This window comes from Macaca fascicularis, chromosome 9, assembly GCF_037993035.2.
Source record: "Macaca fascicularis isolate 582-1 chromosome 9, T2T-MFA8v1.1".
In the NCBI taxonomy this organism is placed as follows: Eukaryota; Metazoa; Chordata; class Mammalia; order Primates; family Cercopithecidae; genus Macaca; species Macaca fascicularis.
The window spans coordinates 112321445-112337735 of record NC_088383.1 but is presented as its reverse complement, the minus strand read 5'-3'; the positions used below and the strand labels follow the sequence as shown (position 1 = coordinate 112337735).

Below are 16291 nucleotides of genomic sequence, written 5' to 3'. Positions count from 1 at the left end.
AGGGTCAAGCGATTCTCCCACCCCAGCCTCCCAAAGCAGCTGGGATTACAGGCGTCTGCCACCACACCTGGCTAATTTTGTATTTTTAGTAGAGATGGGGATTCACCGTGTTGGCCAGGCTGGTCTCGAACTTCGGACCTCAGGTGATCCGCCCGCCTCAGCCCCCCAAAATTCTTAGATTACAGGCATGAGCCACTGCGCCCAGCCAAGCCTTGGCAACTTTCAGTCTGCTTTTTATTGCAGTAGATTTGTATTTTGTTTTTGTTTTTTGAGACAGGGTCTCACTCTGTCACCCAGGCTGGAATGCAGTGGCACCATCATGGCTCACTGCAGCCTTGAACTCCTGGGCTCAAGCAATCCTCCCACCTCAGCCTCCCAAGTAGCTGGGACTACAGATGTGCACCACCATGCCCAGGTAATTCTTGTATTTTTTTGTAGAGATGGGGTTTTGCCATGTTGCCCAGGCTGGTCTCAAACTCCTGGAGTCATGTGGTCCACCCACCTCAGACTCCCAAAATACTGGGATTACAGGTGTGAGCCACCACACTCGGCCCCAGTTGATTTTTAAATACTTTTTTTTTTCTGAGACGGAGTTTTGTTCTGCCCAGGCTGGAGTGAAGTGGTGCAATCTCAGCTCACTGCAACCTCCACCTCCTGGGTTCAAGAAATTCTCCTCCCTCAGCCTCCTGAGTAGCTGGGATTACAGGTGCGGGCCACCATGCCCGGCTACTTTTTGTATTTGTAGTAGAGATGGAGTTTCACCATGTTGGCCAGGCTGGACCTCAACTCTTGACTTCAGGTGATCCACCTACCTCTGCCTCCCAAAATGCTAGGATTACAGGCGTGAGCCACCATGCCCAGCCTTAAATACATTTTAAAAGCTATTTTATGTTTATCCTTAGAGCCATTAATGGTGGCACTGGTCCTCTGCTTGAGTTCACAGGTAAGTTCTAGAAGTTTATCCCCACAATTATTTGTGACTTACATTAACTCTGGAGCTAAACTTTGGGCTGTAGTTTGCAGACAGTTGCTCAGATTTTGCCTCGTTAGCCAATGCGGTAGAATGAATTCTAAGTGTCTTGGATTGACCACCTCTTGTAGAAATGTCCCTTCTGTAATATGCCCTCATTTCCTGGCCCCTTGATGGGAAGCTACAGAATTCCTTTGCTGAATTATAAGAAAGCCCACCCCACCTCCCCCCCCTTTTTTTTTTTTAATAGAAAACTATGTAATTTTTGTCTATGTAATTTTTGTCAGAAGCAGAGGTGATTTGTGGTTGGCTGGGCCCAAAGTCCAGTTTTGAGATACCACCACCTCCTGGCAATGCAGGAAGGCAGCGGCTGAGGAAGTCTGCAAGTGTAGCAGTTTGCCTGGAGGATTTGGTGTTGCAAAAGGTTTCTGGGACAGAGAAACCTTAAGTAAAACATGGTGAGAAAGAGGTGAAACAAGATAAAAAGAAAGATTTCTACTCCCTTCAACAAGGGGATTTATGTAGAAAGGAAATATAAGGGCCAGGTGTGGTGGCTCCCACCTGTAATCCCAGTACTTTGGGAGGCCAAGGTGGGTGGATCATTAGAGGTCAGAAGTTCGAGACCAGCCTGGCCAACATGATGAAACCCCCGTCTCCACTGAAAATACAAAAATTAGCTGGGCGTGGTGGCACATACCTGTAGTCCCAGCTACTTGGGAGGCTGAGGCTGGAGAATCGCTTGAACCCAGGAGGTGGAGGTTGCAGTGAGCCAAGATCGTGCCACTGCACTCCAGCCTGAACAACAGAGCAAGACTCCATCTCATTAAAACACACACACACACACACACACACACACACACACACAAAAGAAAAAAACCACATAGGGAAGAAAAGCAAGCATTGTAGAGTCAGACAGAAGACAAAGGTTCAAATCTCAGCCCTGCCACTTCCTGTGTGATATCAGACCAGGGTCTTAACCTTGATTCTGAGGTTCTACTTCTTCATTTGTAAAATGGGGATACAAATACTACACCTAACAAGTGGTTGTGAAGTTTATATAATTCTATGTTTACTACCTCATATAGCATCTGACACATAGTAAATAGGTACTGAATAAAGTCTAGCTATTATTAATAAGTCTCAAGATGCAGGGGATATAATTGTCTAATGAATCTGAAAGTCATATGGGATATCATTAGCACATGCTGCAGGCTTTCCCCTCATCTCCTGAATCCATTTTGTCGTCTTGTTTACATAACAGTTGCTGTCACTTGCTTTCCTTCCCTTGACCTCTCTGCTTTGATTCTGAACATTTTCCATGTTAATGAATTAATCATTTTTCAACTCTGTAAGTTACTCTTGTTTTTTTTGAGGCAGAGTCTCACTCTGTCACCCAGGCTGGAGTGCACTGGCGTGATCTTGACTCACTGCAGCGTCCACCTGCCGGGCTGAAGTGATCCTCCCACCTCAGTTCCCCAGTAGCTGTAACTACAGGTGCCACCATAGTTGGCTAATTTTTATATTTTTTTGAGAGATGAGGTCTCCCTATGTTGCCCAGGCTGGTCTTGAACCCCTGGGCTCAGGCCATCTGCCCCCCCTTAGCCTCCCAAAGTGCTGGGATTCCAGGCGGGAGTCACCACGCTTGGCCAGTATCTTCTATAAATGAGTTCATGGCAATTAAGGGTGACTGATTTCTGAGCTGAAGGTGAGAAATCAGGCAGAGCCAGACTGACTCTACACCCAAACAGTGCTTCTCTCAGTGAAAAGGCAGGAACCACAGAACACAAATTATGTTGGTGGGATTCGTGTGACTTTTAATTTCTTATTTTACTAATGTCTTACAATAAGTGTGAGGAGTAAAGACAGGGATGGCGTAAAAGTAAGAAGAGAAAAGTATCTTTCAAGTTCCTTGAACTATTGAAGCATGTGCTAGGATAAGAAAGTTCAGTAAAAGCATCATGTCCTTATCACCAGAGCTCTTAAAGGAGACATGGAACAGAGACGGGGCAACTCTTCAGCTCTGGCAGAAGTGACTGCTGGACAGAGAACAAATCCTGCATCAGCCTTGGCACACATGAAAGACTGGGCAACGCAGATGCTACACAGTTAGGCAGGTGAAGAGCTGACTGTCCAGAATCTACTTCTAGCAAGCGAGTAGGCGCATGCACACCCCTTCTCTGGTCTGGGTGTCTCTTCCTCTCCGGCAGGACCCCACCAACTGTGCAGCCATGGGGTAAGTGTTGGGGAAGTCTTTTAGAAAAGAGAAAGATTTCTTTCTTATGTTTGCTGGTGGTGTTGATTGACCAGAAGTGGTTGTTTTTTTTTTTTTTACTTTGGGGCAGTAGCATTGTGTTCTGGTGACAAAATATCCTACACTTAGCACTCGTAAAAGGCATAAGAGAGTGAAAGCGAGGCCTTTTTAGGACCTAGACTAGTGGGAAGGGGAATACGTGGATTCTAAGTGTAAGGGGATGAAAAAGCTAATTCTATATCACCACAAATGAACTGACACGTAAATGACACCTTGGCTTTTTCCACTCATAGAAACACTCACTTCCTCTAGCTTATACTACTAAATCTAAGGTCAGTTTCATCACAGTTTGGAATAACTATTTACTGTGCTTCTAAAGTAAAGGTGAAAAGCTACATCCTTAATAGTTTTTTTATCCTAATTAAATGGATTTGTGTAAGCTGAAAGCCTAAAGTCTAGGGATTCTTTTCATTATTTTATATGTTAGGGGAAACCCTTAAAATTCATCACTGCCATTTTTTTAACCTACAGAATTGAAAGAATATGAAATGGGCAGGGATAAGTAATTACACGAATCATAGACATGGTCAACATGCATCTAATTTTACCCACTGAGCAAAGAGAGCAAATGGGGGTAAGTTCTTTTGAGAAGAACCAAAATGTGTTTAAATGGGAAGAATACTACACTAGACTATTTTTTTCCTACATGGAAGAAAAGGATATATGCAATTGAGGGAGGTGGAAGGTGTCCATTAAACAAATGCCTATTATTTGTGAAATAGTTCTATCAGAGTGGATTTGGGTGTGGACCATTAGTTTATCTTTGGCAGTGATCTTATGTTTTAGGTATATAGAGTAAGATTATTTAGCTGGGTAATGGCTGGGTAGCGTGAATAGTTTTAATTTCAGTTCACAGCAAATGACGATGATCACAGATTTAGCACCTTAGTTTGTACTTCCTCTGCACCTGAATCATCGATCACTGTGAAGTGTGAGCTGAAGGTCAGAAAGCTGTATTCTTAGATAACTCATCTGTGATTGCTCCAGGACTGCAGTTTACTTCAATCTAAGGGGTGGTTTTCTTATTACAGAAGGTAAGTATTCAATACTAAATATGAGACTGAAGCCTTGAAGATATTTTATATTGGTGGCAGGTGTTATGGTTCAGGAATAGGCTGTTTAACAATTCAAATGCATATCATTCCCTCTTAAGCATTAACTTTTTCAAAGCAATGGAATTATATTTTTTGGCTTGAAATGGTGGTTTCTTCTATATTTGATTTCTCGGTTTTCTTAGTAGATATCACTGTCTCCTCTAATATTTCTTCAAAACTTTCCCCTATCTGGGAGGTTTTCTTAGAGGCTACCTTAGATGCCTCCTCCTCCTCCTCCTCTTTCTTAAGTGATAGCCCAGTGGATGAGACTTTGGAGGTTGCAGAACTGAGGATTCTAGGTGGGAGCAGATAACTTGGATTGGGAAGTGGATTCAGCCCCGAAATGCTTAACCCACTGGTGCTAAAACGTGTCTCCTCGCCTTCCAGCAGTTTCCTGTAAATCCAACAGAGAAAAACTCTTAGGAAGTCAATAACTTTTTCCCCCTAGAACTCAACTCTCCAGTCCTGATTCATTTGAGAGAGATTCCAAAGGACTTTGGAGTTTCTTCATGAGATTGAAACCAACAAATACTTAATTTCAAAGCTCAAAGCGTTGGACTGCGTGCATACACATGCACACACACACTCCTTCCGCACCAGCTATGTTTAAAGCATTGTCAAAGGGAAACCTATCCTATTCACAAATACATTCCAGGAGGAAAACCTACAACTCCCCTTGGTCACATCACACCCATTTTTGGCCATTAGCAACAAAGCTCTAGGGAGAAGTAATTTTCCTAATTAACACCTTAGCTGCAATAGGGATAAGGAGGTGAGATGTCCACAAAGGTGGTAGAAACTGCTTTATTCAAGAGATTTGTACTTTTTCAGTGTATAAGAGTACAAAATTTGAGATTTGTACTTTTTCAGTGTATAAGAGTACAAAAGGAATAGAACCAGCAATAACAAAAGCCAGTGAATGACACTATTTCAGATAACAGATTTTTATCAGCGTGACTGAAACAGTCCTATAAAAGAGTGGCCCCCAAACCATGTTTCTCATAACTCTTAATAGTTTTTTAATCATCTTTTTTTTTGAGACAGAGTCTCACTGTCTCCCAGGCTGGAGTGCAGTGGCATGATCGCAGCTCACTGCAACCTCCATCTCCCAGGTTCAACCTATTCTCCTGCCTCAGCCTCCAGAGTAACTGGGACTACAGGTGTGCGCCACCACGCCTGGCTAATTTTTGTATTTTTAGTAGAGACGGGGTTTCACTATGCTGGCCAGGCTGGTCTTGAACTCCTGATCTCAAGTGATCCACCTACCTCGGCCTCCCAAAGTGCTGGGATTATAGGAGTGAGCCACCGCACCCGGCCCCAAACCCTATTTTTAAAGTTACGAGTCTCATGGGTTTCTATTTTAACCTCTGTGTACTCACATTATCCCCTTAAATCCTTTCAGAGGTACACAGAATACTCCGGGACTAGTAAGATGGAGCTGGATTATATCTAAGTAGAGGGATGGAGCAGTCGGCTCAGCTGAAAGGGGCCAGTGATGCCCTTCTTCCCTCCCTCACCAGTCAGAAGCCAGAGAGACCAGACCCACTTATTTGGGCAGTATTGCCCCTAGGTGACTGGATTTACTTGGGTAAGCAGGCCCTTTGCAGTACCTGTAAGCTGCTATCTCAATGTCAAGAGCCATTTTGACATTGAGCAAGTCCTGGTATTCCCGAAGGTGGCGTGCCATCTCACTCTTGGTGTTCCTCAGATCATTCTCCAGCTGCCCAATGCTATCCTGAAAAGGAACATATCCAAAATAGTTAGGCCAAACCAGCTGAAATTCCTCAGGATTTCCAGAAGGCAAGGATTCCCAACCCTGACTACACATTAAAACCACCTACTGAACTTATAACTTGCTTATATCCAGGCCTGTCCCTGAGCCCAGATCCAGATTCATTGGTTCTGGGGTGGGGTCCCAGCATTTGCATTTTTTTCATAAAGGTCCCCAGGAGATTTGAACTCATGGTGAGGACTGGGAACTTTTACCCAAAGGGCAAGTGAACACCTGCCCTTTTCAGGATAGCCACAAGGCATATAGTTCTCAACTGAAGATGGAGATGATTTTTTTTTTTTTTACACTTACCATCCCTCCCTTGCTTACCGTATTGCTGCTAAATAACTGTTGCAGTATGTGCTTTCCAAAATCCAAAGCCTCAGTTTAGCAGCTTAGATTCAGAAAATTCCAACTGTGGAAAGCACAGAGAGCTTTCCAGCAAGACCTCTCTGCCTCCATTCATTTTGATGATTTCCTAGAAGCCTGCTAATCAGTCACTTTACTGAGAGCATTTTACAGTATAGGTAAGGAGAAAGCAGAAATACTCCACAGAATTTTTTAAAAACCAAGGCATGGAAGAGAAATCGCTTTATATTTATATATTTATAGTCCTTGAGCAGCCAGAAGGAATTTTTTTTTTTTTTTTTGAGACAAGGTCTTGCTCTGTTGCCTAGGCTGGAGTATAGTGGTGTGATCACAGCTCACTGGCAGCCTCAAAACTCCTGGGCTCAAGTGATCTTCCTGCCTTAGCCTCCCCAAGCAGCTGGGACTAACAGGTGTGCACTACCATGCCTGGGTAATTAAAAACAATTTTTGTGCCGGGCGCGGTGGCTCAAGCCTGTAATCCCAGCACTTTGGGAGGCCGAGACGGGTGGATCACGAGGTCAGGAGATCAAGACCATCCTGGCGAACACAGTGAAACCCCATCTCTACTAAAACTACAAAAAACTAGCCGGGCGAGGTGGCGGGCGCCTGTAGTCCCAGCTACTCGGGAGGCTGAGGCAGGAGAATGGCGTGAACCCGGGAGGCGGAGCTGCAGTGAGCTGAGATCCGGCCACTGCACTCCAACCTGGGCGACAGAGCAAGACTCCGTCTCAAACAAACAAACAAACAAACAAACAAAAAAACAATTTTTGTTTTGTAGAGATGAGGTCTTATTTTGTTGTCCAGGCTGGGTTTGAACTCCCGGCCTCAAGAGACACTCCTGCCTTTACCTCCTAAAGTGCTTAGATTACATGTATGAGCCACCATGCCCAGCCTGGTCTTTTCTTTTGCTCCTTAACTATACTAAGTTCATTGCTGTCCCAGGCCCTTTAGGCTTGTTATGTCCTCTATCTAAAATGTCAGTCTTTACATGGCCGACTCCTTGTCATAGGAGATTCAGTTCACCTGGGCTTGGTGGCTCACAGCTGTAATCCCAGCACTTTGGAAGGCTGAGGCGGGAGAATCACCTGGAGTTGGGAGTTCGGGACCAGCCAGACCAACATGGAGAAACCCTGTCTCTACTAAAAATACAAAAATTAGCTGGGTGCAGTGGCAAGCGCCTGTAATCCCAGCTACTTGGGAGGCTGAAGCAGGAGAATTGCTTGAATCCGGGAGGCAGAGGTTGCAGTGAGCCAAGATCGTGCCACTGCACTCCAGCTTGGGCAACAAGAGTGAAACTTTTTTTTTTTTTTTTTTTTTTTTTTGAGACAGTCTTGCTCTGTCGCCCAGGCTGGAGTGCAGTGGCCGGATCTCAGCTCACTGCAGGCTCTGACTCCCGGGTTTATGCCATTCTCCTGCCTCAGCCTCCTGAGTAGCTGGGACTATAGGCGCCCGCCACCTTGCCCGGCTAGTTTTTTGTATTTTTTGGTAGAGACGGGGTTTCACTGTATTAGCCAGGATGGTCTCGATCTCCTGACCTCGTGATCCGCCCATCTCAGCCTCCCAAAGTGCTGGGATTACAGGCTTGAGCCACCGCGCCCAGCCAAGTGTGAAACTCTGTCTCAAAAAAAAAAAAAAAAAGATTCAGTTCAAATGTCCTCTCCTGCCAGGCACGATGGCTCATGCCTGTAATCCCAGCACTTTGGGAGGCTGAGGCAGGAAGATCACCTGGGGTCAAGAGTTCGAGACCAGCTAGACCAACATGGAGAAACCCCATCTCTATTAAAAATACAAAAATTAGCCAGGCGTGGTGGCGCATGTCTATAATCCTAGCTACTAGGGAGGCTGACGCAGGAGAATCACTTGAATACGGGAGGTGGAGGTTGCAGTGAGCCGAGATCGCGCCATTGCACTCCAGCCTGGACAACAAGAGTGAAACTCCATCTCAAAATAAATAAATAAATAAATAAATAAATAAATAAATAAATAAAATGTCCTCTCCTCAGACAGGTCTTCCTTTGCATCCAATTTAAGTATTTACCCTTGACCAATCCAACACTTTACTTTAAGCCAGAGCAGCTGCTGGCCCTTGCAAGAATCTTGTGCAAATTAGAAAAAGATACCCCCAAAGGGAGAACAAATTAGAAAAAAAGCACTCAGTTGAATGCAGCCACCCTGCTCTTAGCTCTTACCATTATATGAAATTATCTTCCTCTTTTTTTTTTTTTTTCCGAGATGGAGTCTTGCTCTGTTACCCAGGCTGGAGTGCAGTGGCGCAATCTCAGCTCACTGCAACCTCTGCCTCCTGGGTTCAAACAATTCTCCTGCCTCCGCCTCCCGAGTAGCTGGGATTATAGGTGCACACCACCACGCCTGGCTAATTTTTGTATTTTTAGTAGAGATGAGGTTTCACCATGTTGGCCAGACTTGAACCCTTATCCTTGTGATCCACCGCCTCAGCCTCCCAAAGTGCTGGGATTACAGGCTTGAGCCACAGCGTCTGACCCCAGCAATTTATTAGTTTATACTAGTTTATTTTCTGTTGCTTTCCTCTAAAACAGAGTTTTACAACTTTGGCAGTATTGATGTTTTGGGCTGGCTAATTATTTGTTATTGTGAAATGCAAGATATTTAGTAGCATCCCTGGCTGGATGCCAGAAGCACATACTTCCCTCTCCCATTTGCGATAACAAGAAAACGTCTCTAGGGCATGGCGCGGTGGCTCATGCCTGTAATCCCAGCACTTTGGGTGGCTGAGGCAGGTGAATCACTTGAGGCTGAGCTGGGAGAATTGCTTGAGCCCAGTAGGCGGAGGTTGCAGCGAGCCATGATAGTGCCACTGTGCTCCAGTCTGGGTGACAGAGCAAGACCCTGTCTCAAAAAAAAAAAAAAAAAAAAAAAAAAGGACACAATGATTGGGAGTTATTTTTAAGAAACAGTGATGCAGGATCAGACGCGGTGGCTCACGCCTGTAATCCCAGGCCTTTGCGAGGCCGAGGCAGGCAGATTGCGAGGTCAAGAGATTGAGGCTATCCTGGCCAACATGGTGAAACCCCGTCTCCACTAAAAATACAAAAATTAGCTGGGCGTGGTGGCGCGTGCCTGTAATCCCAGCTACTTGGGAGACTGAGGCAGGAGAATCACTTGAACCCGGGAGGCGGAGGTTGCAGTGAGTCAAGATCATGCCATTGCACTCCAGCCTGGGCAACAAGAGCAAAACTCCATCTCAGAAAAAAAAAAAAAAAGAAACAGTGATGCAGATAAACATATCAGAAATCTCAAGAAAGTTAAGTGTTGACAGGCCCTTGAAACTCCCCTTGTGTGAGAATGATAAAGCAATGGTGAAAGGTAGGGCTAAGACATCAGGGGGTGCAAACTTCCAAATCAAGAGAATTTGCAGAATTAAAATTCCTGCCACCTACCTGTTCTATAAATATTGACAGGAATACTGCAAAGAAGAGTCTCAATTGACTGACGGGTACAGAGCAAGGAATGACAGCCAGTAGGAAAAATACACATTATACTGGACCATGATGCATATATTTCAAAGTGTGTTAAGAGATCATGAGGTCTTAAAGAGATTTTTACCAAGAAATTTTACCTGATAGTTCCTATTTGAGGTTACAATCAATTCTGCTACTGACATATTAGGGACAAGAGAATCAATATTACTGTGGTAAGAGGGAAAAGAGTCTAGGGTGAGGGAAAAAGGAGAAAGAAGAAAATATGATTATGCAAAGAAGGAGGAGGAATGCTATATGAAGATAAGAGGAGGATTTCATCAGGAACTTTGGGTTGCAGTTTTTGCTCTGCCACTAACACCCATTGGACCTCAGCCTGTTTTCTACATTTTAGTTCCTTCCAATTTTCTACTTCCGCATATGAAAAGTTATAATGTTTATTCTTTTTCTAAGGTGTTCTGAGATCCTCAAATTAGGATTTCAATTTAATATATCTCACATATACATTAATATATGATGAGTCCATTATCTGTTAAATTAGTAGGCATTAGAACAGCATGGCACACAGGAAGAACTCAGTAAATGTTAGTGATTTTTATTCTTGATAATATCATACCACGTGGCCCTCTATCCTTTTGATGATATGGACAAATTAATCACAAGCCCTCACTATTACCAACCCCTTAGATAACAAAGAAATGTATAAGAACACTTTAATATTGGATAGTTGGAGGCATATACCCTAAAGTACCAGATTTTTTTTAATAACAATTTTGAATAAAAAGCCTTTCTAAAGTGGCTTATACCACTCACAATCAGGACATTAAACATAATGCCACCTTCCACAGTAATTAAGGGTCATGATAATAATCAATTTTAAAAATAATTCGGTGACATCTTTTAGGTCAACTGAGGTATATTAGGCTGTTTAATTCTACCCTAAATGGCCCCAAAGTGCAGTGTTTGAAATTGTGGATGCTCATTGATTTTCTTTGTTCTGAAAGATGAACAGATCTACTGCTGCTCATTCTTAACAATGCCTGACTCCAGTGGTCCCCATTCTCTATCTTGCTGCAGTCTTGAAACCAAATAAAAAAGCATTTTGAAATCATGTTAAGAATGAATAGGCTGGGGGCAGTATAGGTGCCAAGTTCCTAATGTGTGGCTTAGAGATAGATGATATGTCTCATCAGCAGGTTAATTAGGTCCTTGCTTAAAACACGATTGTTGTTTCACAGCTGTGTTTTCTGAATAAGAGGTGGTTGGGGAGCTGAGCTCTAGACAGATGAGATTTCCTTGAACTTCTAGGTTGCAGATTTCATAGATCTATTTTACAGATCACTGTAGAGAAAAGCACAACGTTGCTCCTTTCAGAAGGAACTGTGCTGTGTGCTGACCATTGATTGCTCTTCAATGTCTGGTCTCTTTGTTTGCGCTCTCCTCCCCACATCAGGCTGAGTCTTGCATTGCCCTTCAGAAGCCCTGCCAAAGATGGCCTCCAGCTCGAGATCTGAGCAGAGCGCTGCAGTCTGTCCCCTCCCCCAACCACGCAGCTGCTGCCGGCTTAGCCTGAGGGAACGCGAGAGCGGCACGCCCAGCTTCAGCTGGGGTCTCTCCTGGAGGAGCTAAGACAAACGCTGAGCATCGTGTCCATGGTTGGAAGGATGCCGGGTGAAGTAAGAGAAATGACTGGCCACACTAACATCTGCAGTGGTGAAGAAGGACAGGGCTGTGGATTTCAGCACGTTTGGGGGGCCCTGGGTCAGGGGGGCAGTAGTGAGTGCCCCACATCTGATTGAAAGAGGCTATTTAGAATTACTGCTCTGCATAATCAACTTTAGTGGGGACAGAGGATTTTTATTTGTGGTTCACCATGCGTGCTTTATTCTCACACCTATCTTTCCTTTGTCCCCATCTTTTTCTTTCCTCCACCACACTCGAAAATCCTGCATTATACGTATCTCTGTAAACTACTTTACTGGAAGAAGTGGTTTAGATCAGTGTACTCCAAAATCAGCCTGAGGACCAACAGGATGCAGCACTTTTATTGAAAAATGCATATTCCTGGGCCCTACCTGTGAACTGCTGAATCCATATCTTTGGGAGTGGGCCTGATAATTTAAGCCCCCAACTGACCTTAGAGTGTCACTGGGTTTAGGATCCACTAGTTTAAATTTATTTCTATAAGGATGCTATCATGGTAGCCCAGGTGACAGTAATGCAGTAAGATAGGGAGGGGCAAACAAAACAAAATGAAACAAAAACCAGGTGGAAGAGCTTAAAAAGATCAAATGTAGCTAATTTTAGAAATGGATCTATCAAGCTATGGATTTATATGCAGCCACTGTCACCTCCAATCTCCACGGGGCCAGCCCCTTCCTGCTATTTAATTAGGCTGTACTCCAGTCTCATAATGGAGAGAAAAGAGCAGGCTTGGCTTGTCTCCCTGGAGAGCATTAACCTGCAGTGATCTTGATCATTCAGCAAGGTCTTTCAAGGAAAGCTTCAACTTTCCAAGACTGACCACAGTAGAGGTCTGAGACCCCGAGTACCCTCCAAGAATGTCTTTTGACATCTTTAACAGAACTGGGACTCTAAAGGTACCGAAGTGGCTATGTAGGCACCAGAATTGCCCTATGTCAGAAATGGAAACCCCATCAGCTTTTTATGCAGAGGGGAGTTGCATTTGGCTTTTGAAGACAATAGCCTGAGCTCTTCCTAATCTCTTCTCTTGCCTGATTCAGACTCTCTCATACACTATTGTGTACTTACTGTGTCACCTTGAATCATTTTTTACCCTTTCAAAAGTGTAAGAAGGTTTCTTTCCTCAAATAGGCTATCAGCTCTCTAAGGCAGAGAAGATGTGACTTTAATGGGGCCTTCCTGTGTTTCATAGAGGGTGTCAAGTTTGAAAAAAAAAATGGCCCTACCATTAATCTCTGTAGCAGAAGAAGGAGAACAGCCTCCCATTACTGCAGTGAAAGGTGGGGATGAGATGAGAGGGCAAGAAAACAATGGCTAACTCTCACTGTAGAAAGGGAAGCTTTTCACCTTGGTCAGTACTGCTAAGACTGTTAGAACAGTCAGAGACACCCTTGTGGCATCAGGCCTTTAGGATCTGCAGGTAAGGCTTGAGCCTCACCTTAGCCTTAGGTCCCAAGGATTAGGGAACCAGCTCTCTGTTGTCTGACCTCCTCTTCCACTCCCATCAGCAGGTCCTCTGTGGCTCTAAAGGCTCAAGCTGATGGGGGCAGCACCGCAGAACTGCAGATACTGCAGTTTCTCTGTTGTTTTTGTTTGTTTCCTGTAGACCATGTCTGGATGACCCTACCATCATTGTCTAATGATGAAAGCCTTTTACAGCAAACAAGCCAGGCAAAACTGTCACTACCTCTTAGAATGTATGGGCTATAAAAAGCAAACAGAGAACATGGAAAAGCCCAATTCAGCTGGCAGTTCTGAGTAAGTTATCCTTTTTTTGTAGAAATACTGGGCTAGCCCTCCAGAAGACCACCTAGCTCGTCCTTGGAGGCTTCTAGAAGAAAAAAATGAAGTCTCAATTAGCCAAATGTGATTAATTCAGGCCATCCAGGGGTTATGGTACATAATGAAAAGTTCAAGTTATGGATTTTGAAGCAGAGATGGAAGTACTTATTTGAATGATAATGCAATACCAAACTAACCTAAACAGTTCAAGCAGGCTTTTTTCCTTCATCAAAGGACGTTATTTGTGACAAACAGCAAATACCTGCACATCAATAAGAATTCTTTAGCTTCTGATTAAAATGTTACTTTTGAGATTTCATTCCTTTCTTGGTTCCATTTTACCAGTGTTCCAAGCCCTATTAATTTCACCAAATGTAAACTTTAATCCCAGCTAGAATTATTGCAAGTTTCTGAATTATTGTCATTCAAAGGAGCTTTTATTGTACGTTGAAACTGAACCACACTATTTCAATTCTTTTCTACACCTTCCATTTACCCTGTCTCCTGCCTCTGTGCCCTTTGCGGTCATAATCCCAGAATGTCTTATATAGTAAAACTGAAGATGCAGTGGCCTTTGTTGGGAAGAAATAGCCAATCAATACCTTCACAGAAGCTTAGAGGACAGGGAAAGATGGAAAAAAATACATACACTAGAACAAAGAAAAACCATCTCTGTGACTTATCACATACACTTACGATGAAAAAAATATTTACAAAGTAGGAATTTTGAAGTGGGACCTCATAGCTGCTGAGCAAATTAAATGGTTTTTTAGTGCTAAGCCATCCATGAAAGCCAAAATTGATGTTGTCTATAAGGTGACCTTTGATTGCAGGTAGCCAAGACTGATGTGTTGGTGTTGCAGGAAAAAAAAAAATCAAAGCAGTTAATTGTCTAGAGATTCATAACTGGGACACGAGACGGGAGAGACATCATTTCCGAGATGGGAAGAACTCGAGATCAGCACCGTGGACAGCGCCCCGAACTTTCACATTTTGCCAATAGGCGAACGCTTTCTTTAGGAGGAAATGTCAGCGGGTGGACAAGGGAATAGTGTGTGTGTTGGGGGAAGAGGGTAGAGCAGGTTGGTTGCCACCAGCTCAAGCATCGCTCAGCTTGTTGGCTCCCAATCTCTACTTTTTGGAGGGCGAAAGTCAAGAAAATGGGATAGGACTCTTCCCAGTTCAGTATCGCATTCTTCCTTCAACCCTGAAGTAGACCATACTCCATAAATATCTTCTAGGGCGCACAGAAAGCCTTTCAAAGTCAACCAAACAAGCCAGATAGCCGAGATAGCACCGCCCACGTAACCTGCCCCGTTGGGCTCAGTCCTACTTTGGGTGGGGCACTGTTCTCCGGGTCGCCAGTGTGTGTAGGCCCGCTTGCTGACAGACAGGCAGAGTTAGGTTTTCGAACCTCAAAGAAATTTAAGGGCTTATTTGTTCGAAGGACTGGGGCAGGGACATAAATGAAGGGCATTCCCTAAAATTAACAGTGAAGACTCCAGGGCTTTTTGTTTACCAGTGCCTCCAGCCGGGGCTCTTCTCTCCTCTCTTTTGCCCTCCCCCTAAGTCCTGGGGCCCAGTTTTACCAGAGGAAGCGGGCGCGGGAGAGGGCAGGGCGCTCCTCCCCAAGCCCAGCTCCGGCCCTTACCTGGTAGCCAGCCACCTCGGCACTGTGCCGCTCCTCCAGCTCCAGGATCTGCCTTTCCAAGGACTCGTTGGCCCCGCGCAGGCCCTCGATCTCGATGGTGCGCGCCTGCAGCTGGCGCCGGTACTCGTGGATCTCCTCGCGGCTGGCCCGGATGGCCTCGGTGCTGCGCGCCGCCTGCTCGTTCAGGTTGGCGAACTTGGACTTGTACCATTCTTCCGCGGATTGCAGGTTCTTAGCGGCCAGGGACTCATACTGGGCGCGGATCTCCCTCAGCGCCGAGGTCAGATCTGGTTTAGCCACAGCCACGTCCACCTCGGCCGCGGCCTGCGACGACGCCTGAAGCGTGGCCAGCAGCTCAGCTACCTCCTCGTCGTGCACCTGGCGCACGAAGGCCAGCTCGTCCAGCAGCGACTCCACCTTCTTTTCCAGGTCCAGGCGGGCCAGCGTGGCGCCGTCCACGTCGCGCTGCTGCGCCTTCAGGGCGCGCTCGGCGCCTTCGCGTCCGCGGCTCTCCTCCTCGCAGCGGGCCCGCAGCCGCTGCACCTCCTCGGCCAGCCCGTCGCGCTCCAGCAGGGCCTGCGCGCGCGCCGAGCTGGCCTCCTCCAGCTGCGCGCGCAGGTCGCGCAGCTCGCGCTGGAAGAGCTCGCCGACGCGCGACGGCTCGGCGTGGCGCTGTCGCAGCGCGGCCAGCTCGGCCTCCAGCGCGCGGTTCTGCGTCTCCAGCTGATGCACCTTCTCGATGAACACGGCGAAGCGGTCATTGAGGCCCTGCAGCTGCTCCTTCTCGTTGGTGCGGATGATCTTGTACTCGTTGGTGCGCGCCGCCGCCTGGCTCAGGTCCAGCCCTTCAGACGCCGGCGGCCGGCGATAGGCCAGGCCGAGGCCAAGCGACGAGGCCGAGGAGCAGGCTGCCGAGGAGGCCACATTGCTGCGGGACAGCGACTGCGAGCGGAAGCCGCCCGCGCCGCCGGCCCCGGAGAGGCGGGCGGACAGACGAGAGCCATCCCCGAACACCTTGCGGTAGGAGGAGGAGGAGCACAAGTAGTGCTCCGAGCCGAAGCTCATGGTGCCGGGATCCGGGCCGGACGTGCGGCTTCGGCGAGAGCTACAGAAGAAAGGAGAGGTGCGGCTGGTAGGGTGCGGCGGGGCGGTGCGCTCCGGCTTTTAAGGCGCTGGGGCTG

The 16291-nt window shown here is 46.1% G+C and overlaps 2 protein-coding genes across 2 annotated transcripts in view; one reads left to right on the top strand and one right to left on the bottom strand.

Moving 5' to 3' along the window:
* Positions 1-2763: 2763 nt before the first annotated feature.
* On the bottom strand, positions 2764-16249 carry INA (internexin neuronal intermediate filament protein alpha). Its single transcript, XM_005566331.5, has 3 exons — positions 15111-16249; positions 5986-6110; positions 2764-4769 (listed from the first exon to the last, which is right to left on the bottom strand). Exons 1-3 carry the CDS (start codon positions 16173-16175, stop codon positions 4460-4462), a joined length of 1500 nt encoding a protein of 499 aa, XP_005566388.1. The 5' UTR covers positions 16176-16249; the 3' UTR covers positions 2764-4459.
* Positions 16096-16291, top strand: part of NT5C2 (5'-nucleotidase, cytosolic II) — a 195152-nt gene continuing 194956 nt past the window's right edge. Inside the window, exon 1 of the mRNA XM_045362218.3 lies at positions 16096-16233. The gene's annotated coding sequence lies outside the window, so the exon portion shown is untranslated. The remainder of the gene's footprint in view (positions 16234-16291) is intronic.

What these genes read in the sequence shown, in the direction of transcription:
- INA (XM_005566331.5), bottom strand. Translation starts at nt 16,175, where the DNA reads ATGAGCTTCGGCTCGGAGCACTACTTGTGCTCCTCCTCCTCCTACCGC. An exon ending in CCGAGGTGGCTGGCTACCAG is followed by an intron (nt 6,111 to 15,110) that starts GTAAGGGCCGGA and finishes GTTCCTTTTCAG; the next exon opens with GATAGCATTGGGCAGCTGGA. An exon ending in ATTGAGATAGCAGCTTACAG is followed by an intron (nt 4,770 to 5,985) that starts GTACTGCAAAGG and finishes TTGGATTTACAG; the next exon opens with GAAACTGCTGGAAGGCGAGG.